A 6,879-nucleotide genomic window follows, 5' to 3' on the forward strand; every position below is an offset into this window, starting at 1 on the left:
CGAATTGAAGCCTGCTCGAATTTTAGAAGGAAAGTGGTATATTATTCATAAGTTAGAAATAAAACCAATTGTATTAAATTTAGAAAATATACAGCAATCTGTAAACTTTGCTTATAAAAATTCTAAGATAGATGATGTTAATCATATATATCAGAGAATTAATATTATATTAGAACATGTTAGAGAGATATGTAAACATTTAAATATTCAAAGTAAGAATAGGATTAAAAGAGGATTAATTAATGGTTTAGGAAGTGTAATTAAGTCGATAACTGGTAATTTAGATCAAAATGATTTAGATATGATTCAAAGAGATTTAGAAACTGTAAGAATTGCTTATAATAAACAAATATCGGTAACAGATGAAACTTTAGAGGAATATAATAAGCAGATTGCAAATATTACGTTAATTCAGGAAGATATTAATAATCAATTGTTAACTATGTTAACTAGTAAAGCGCAACAAAAGGTTGCTATATCTTTGTTATTGCAAGCTCAAACTTTGCAAGATGTAAGTGAAAGATTAACAACAGCTATTACGTTTGCTGAACACAAAATGTATCATTATAGTATATTGCAATCTCAATTGTTAGAAGATACGATTAATAGTATTCCAAGTGAAATTGTTATATCTAGAAATGTAAATGATTTAGAAAAGTTTATTACTGTAGATTGTCAAATTATTGATGGAATAGTATACTTTGTAATAGAAATACCATTAGTTAAGAATAGTGTATTTAGGACAAGAAAAATTGTACCTATTATCCAACATAACCTATCCTGTTCCTATCCTATTATGCGAACGGTTACTTTAGCTTACAATGAAGAAGAAATGTATGAAGCTGAAGATTGTATTGAAATAAATGAATTAATTTGTAAAGGAAATATTTTGACGAAAGATACTTGTGAATCTGAAATACTAAATACAATGAATAGCGAAAAATGTCAAATGGTAGCAATAAAGTGTCCTAAAGAGGAAATTTTTGAGATATCCCCAAAAGCAATTTATATGTATTTTAATAAGACAACTGAAGTTGGAATTAAGTGTAATAATCATAGAGAAACTTTGTGGACAAAGCATACTAATATATTATATGGAGAAAATTGTGAGTTGAATGTTTCAGGAAAAACTTTATTTCACACGAGGGAATCAACAGACAAAATAATTATTGGTAAAGTGGATTTACAGCCAATGGATACTGTAACTGAAATAGAACTTAGCAAGTATGATAGAAAGAAGATTTCATCTAAGCTAAACGAATTGAAGAGGATTCCCGCATTTAATTTTGAAACTCACGATATTATTCAATATAGTTGGATAACATTTATAACTATTGTGATAATAATGTGCCTAATCTATGTTAAAATTCTCAGATCCAGGTTTCGTTCAAAAACCTGTACTTCGAATTTGGAGGGGGACAGTAAAGCAAAGCAAAAGGCCACACTTAATTTTAAAATAAATAACAAAACAAGGCAAATACCTAAGAAACAGGATCATTATGCGAATTCCAGTGAACTCAATATGATAACACCGTGGACATCCAAGAAGGAACGTATCAACATGAACAATACGTAATTGATGAAACAAAGGGATATTAATTTAATGGTTATACGGTATCGGACCACCACCGGACCACCAGGCAGGAGGATATCTCGGGTATATAAGCAATTCACAAGTGAACTCGTCATTCTCGCACCAGCTCTCTATAGTTAAGGTCGTAGATTAAGTAAAAATTGTAATTTGTTTAAATAAATTATTTTTTTTAAAAGTAATCTCGACCGAGTTATTTTTACTTGCATACAAATACTACTATATAGCCCTTTGTTGTTCGTACAGATCTCCCTTGGCTGGCCTTCACTTCCACAAATCCTGTATAATCCACCCCTGTATGGTAGAATGGAGGGGCGGGGTTACAGCGTGAATCTGGTAGATCTCCCATAAGTTGGTTTTTTAACTCCGGATTCTGTTTACGACACGTTACACAGCTTCTTATTTGTTTCTTCGTTGTTTTGTATCCCCCCAAAATCCAAAATTTTCTTCTTAATGTATATAATGTTAATTTAGCGCCTCCATGGAATGTAAGACGATGAGCTTGATCAATTAATAAATATGTTAATCTATGATTATGCGGGATGATTATCGGATGTTTAGTGTCGTAAGGTATAATGCTATTCCTCAACCTTCCCCCAACACGTAGAATGTTGTCCTTATCTAAAAATGGATTAAAACTTAATAATTTGCTAGTTGAACTTAAGCGATTATTTATCTGTAAATTATGTAGATCATTATAAAATTCAGTTTGTTGTACGTGACGTATTATTCGTAATTTTGCTGCATTGCATTCTTGCAATGTAATATGTTTACATGTAGGTCGATGCTTGCTTTTTGGTGTCAATGCTCTCTGTATCCATGCTAATATTCTTGTTATTTTATTAATTGAATTATATTTTTCTAATAACTTGTCAATTAAGCTTTCTTGAATTGTTGTTATAGGTACCGATACGTATGTTTTTGTTTCATGGTTGGTTTCGTAATTGTTTTTACTAACTATATTTTCCAGATAATTATGTTGCGATAGCCACGATGGACCCTTCCACCGTAGAGATTTATCCTTTAATTGTGCAACTGTTAGGCCTCTACTCGCCGCATCAGCTGGGTTCTCTGCGCTTTTCACATAACGCCAGCACTCAGGCAACATTACTTCTTTAATTTTCTTTACACGATTCGATACAAACGTATTCCAACGAGCTTCATCTCCATATATCCATCCTAAAACAACCATAGAATCACACCATCCATACATTTTAATATTGTTTTCATTATAGCATGAAATAACTTTTAACATTAGCTTTGAAAGTAGATGAGCTCCGCATAATTCGAGTCGCGGTAGTGAGACGGACTTGTTGTGTGGTACAAGTTTTGTTTTCGAAGCGATTAAAATAGTTGAATAATTATTTGTTCCCTTTTGAATCCTTCCATAAATTGTTGCTGCGTAAGCCTTTATTGATGCGTCACAGAAACCATGCAATTCGATGAGACCACCCTTCGAACAGCCTATCCAACGTGGTATATTAATATTGTTGATGTTTTCGATATCCGCTTTTAACTTAAACCATTCACGTTGTATATAAGTTGGTATGACGTCATCCCAATTGAGCTTTTCTTGCCATACAGATTGAAATAATAATTTTAATTTCGTGACTACTGGAGCTAACCAGCCTAATGGGTCAAAAATTTTTGAAATTTCAGCCAGGAGTATTCTCTTCGTGATTTTATTTGTGTTGTTGAATTTAATGTTGCAATTGAATGTAAACATGTCTTCTGACGAGTCCCATTGTAATCCTAACGTTTTAGTGATCCCTTCAGCTTTAAAACTAAAAATGTTTGTGTCAGCATTTTGTTCGTTATTCAGACTACTTAATAATTCAGATTCATTCGATGACCATTTCCTTAACGTAAATCCACCTGATTTCAACAACTGATTTAATTGGTAAATTTGTTTTTGACCCTCTTCAATAGTGTGTGACCCATGGAGCAGGTCATCCATGTAAAAGGACTCCATAACTATATCTGTTACTTCTGGAAATGATAACTTTTCATCCGTTGCTAACCTCCTTAACGTCATCATAGCCAAGAAAGGTGCTGATTTTGTGCCATATGTGACTGTTGTTAGTTGATGTTCTTGTAAACTTTGCTCCGATGAATCTCTCCATATAATTTTTTGAAATCGTTGATCTTCTTCGTGAATTTTGATTTGCCGGTACATTTTTTCGATGTCAGCAGTGTATGCGTATCGAAATTGACGCCATTTTAATATTAGTTTTTGTAAATCTTGTTGTAAATTTGGCCCCTTACACATAATATCATTTAAGCTTTTCCCTGTTGTTGTTTTCGCTGAAGCGTTGAATACCACCCGAAGTTTTGTTGTGGTGGATTCTTGTCGTAAAACTGAGTGATGTGGTAAAAATATTTCACTTGGTAAATTACTTGTTGATCGACGCATATGATTTAATTGTTGATATTCGTGAATAAAATCTCTGTATTGTTGTGCTAGCTCCGGTTGTTTGTTGAACTTCTTCTCTAAATTTTTGAATTGTGCTACTGCTAATTCCTTTGTTGACCCCAATTCTTGTTCATACTGTTCAATAAATGGAATTCTTACTTCATATCTTCCGTCAGCTAATCTTCTCGTTGTTTTGTTGTAAAAATCTATACATTTCTGATCTTCTGTTGATAATTCTTCTGTTTCCGTGATTTCCTCAATTTCCCAAAATTGTTTAATGTTATCCATGTTTGTTAACACAATGTTGCATTGAAAAGTATGCACATTACCACATAAAATCCACCCTAAATGTGTTTGTTGAGCGAGTGGTTGTGTTGTGCAGTCACCTCTGATGATCCCTTCTAAAGCGATTGTTGAGTAAATATCTGCTCCAAGCAATAAGTCCACTGGTCTGCTTATATTAAAGTCCGGATCTGCTAAATGTATTTTCTTTATGTAGTTCCATGCTGGTTTTTCAAATGTTAAACTTGGTAAATTTTTGATTAAATTGTTCATTATATATGCTTCTGTGTTGAATTCAAAATTGTTGTATATCGACGCGCATTTAATGTTAATTTTTCCCTTGCAATTGTTTTTGTTTTGTCCAACCCCGAATATAACCCCATGACATGCTTCCCGTTTCAACCCCAATTGTTGTGCACCGTTTTCTGTTATTAGTGATATTTGTGAGCCCTGATCTATGAGTGCTCGCATAGTTATATATGTACCATTGCTGCTCCGTACTCTTAACATTGCTGTTGAAAGTAAAATTTCTGACACATCATTTTGCGACACGTGTGACATGCCGGCCCCGTTTTTATTCGAAGAATTATTGTTTAGTGTTTTGTACATTACCGGCCGTTTTGAGGTCGACGATCGCTGACTTATTGCATCATGCAAAATCGTATTATGCGCTCGGTTGCATATCCGACACCGATGAAATGATGAGCAAGGCTTTCCATTATGAGAAAATAGACAATTTATACAAATGTTGATTCTATTCAATGTTTTAAATTTAATTTCATTCGGTTGATCTAAAAATGTCTTGCATTTGTATAATCCATGTTCTAAATTACAGAGAGGGCAAGTTATGTTAATCTTAGATGATAAGTGATATGTTTTCATAATGGGTTTTGGAGAGTGGCGATTTCCAGAGTAGTTGTGCTGGTTGACTTGATAGTTGTTATTTCTCACATAATTTGACAGACGATTAACTTCCTGAGAATATGTTGGATAGAAATTGGGCTTTATATACGAAGGTTTTTGAATGACAGGTTCTTGTTTTCTTCTAGATTGTTCTAACATGGTAAATTTACTCTCTAAATAATCCAAAAAATCTTGCAGGACCGGTAGCTCTCTCGGTTGTTTTAATGATTCCACATAATCGGCATGAGATTGGTTGTCTAATTTGAGCGCTAAAATATGTACTATAATGGGGTCCCAAGAGCTTATGTCGACATCTAGGTTTTTAATTGCATTTAAGCTCTCCTTTGTGGCATCATACATTTTCTTAAGTTGTACTAGCGATTGAATTTGCATGTTTGGCAGGCCTAAAATCATATTCATATGTGATGCAAATATTAGTTTTTTGTTTTCATATCTATGATTCAAAATGTCCCAACATGTTATATAATTCTCCGAACTTATTTGTAGGTGCTGAATCAGGCGTTCAGCATCGCCCTTGATTTTGCTCTTTAAATATTGCATTTTCTGTGCATTAGATAAGGTGGGGTTGACGTGTACTATTTCATAAAATAAATTTTTAAAGGAAACCCATTGCTGATAGTTGCCCGTGAATATTGGTATGTCAACTTGAGGTGTAATGTGTTCTCTATGGGAAACAGACCAAAGCTTGGTGTTGATTGCTTCTTTGAGGCGGTCAAAAATACCTTCGTGATGAGTGAAGGCATTTTCATACTCATGGTCTTGCCCATCCAAAATACTATCAATCTCCCAGTGCAGTGTGTCTATTACGCCCCATCGCGAGTTCAATTGCTGTAGTACATCCTCAAATTTCCATTTAGTTGTTATTTTTTCTAAATCAATGCTGTTCACTGTTCTCATTAAAGCTTTAAAATTAACCGCTTGCTTATGCAACATCTCTTGCAATTTACTTGACTTTGAAACGGGTGCGGGAGAAATTGCACCTTGTTCAGCCTGTTTATTTGATTCTGTTAGTTGCTTACTTGGCCCTTCCCCTTGATTATATGTGCTTGTAAATGTTGTTGGAAATTTTGTGGCTAATTCCTTCGATACCCTACCGATATAATTTTTAATTTCCAGGTATAGTGTCTTACAGCGGTCGTATTCCCTTCGGGCGAAGTAAGGGCGCTCCCTGTCTTCGTAGGGCAATAATTTTTCATGATTGGCCTGATACTCAGACCAATATGATTCCAAAATGTCCAACTTCTTTTTAATATACCCTGAAGACATCTTTCTTTCTTCCCCATCCTTTTTTAAATTAGTATAGAGCTTTTCTAGAAACGAGAAAAGCTCCGATTGTGCTTCGTAAATGTCCTCCATGATGTTGTTAATTAAAAAATAATGAAACGATCTTACTTGTTCTGGAACTGTTGAGCTTTACACTTACACCCACTTAATTGTCACTCACTGTTACTCACAACACTAGCGCGTCAGCCCGGCGGCGCTGACTCTCAACGAGATACGAGAGGCGTAAATTCCCGAATCCCGTGATCCCGCTACGGTAGCTCGAAGGACCAAAATGTAGGGCGATAGACCCAGTGGTGGGCTGCGTGGCTAGTGTTGGAGGGATTTGTTATAAAATCAAACTAAAAATGCACTAATTAATTTATTGCTAAAATCACTGCTATTACAC

The 6,879-nt window shown here is 34.4% G+C and overlaps 1 protein-coding gene across 1 annotated transcript; it reads right to left on the reverse strand.

Moving 5' to 3' along the window:
• Positions 1-1,790: 1,790 nt before the first annotated feature.
• Positions 1,791-6,566, reverse strand: LOC123694542. The gene has a single exon (XM_045640005.1). It carries the CDS (start codon positions 6,564-6,566, stop codon positions 1,791-1,793), a length of 4,776 nt encoding a protein of 1,591 aa, XP_045495961.1.
• Between the last annotated feature and the right edge of the window lie 313 nt (positions 6,567-6,879).

This window comes from Colias croceus, chromosome 9 (genome assembly GCF_905220415.1).
Source record: "Colias croceus chromosome 9, ilColCroc2.1".
NCBI lineage: Eukaryota > Metazoa > Arthropoda > Insecta > Lepidoptera > Pieridae > Colias > Colias croceus.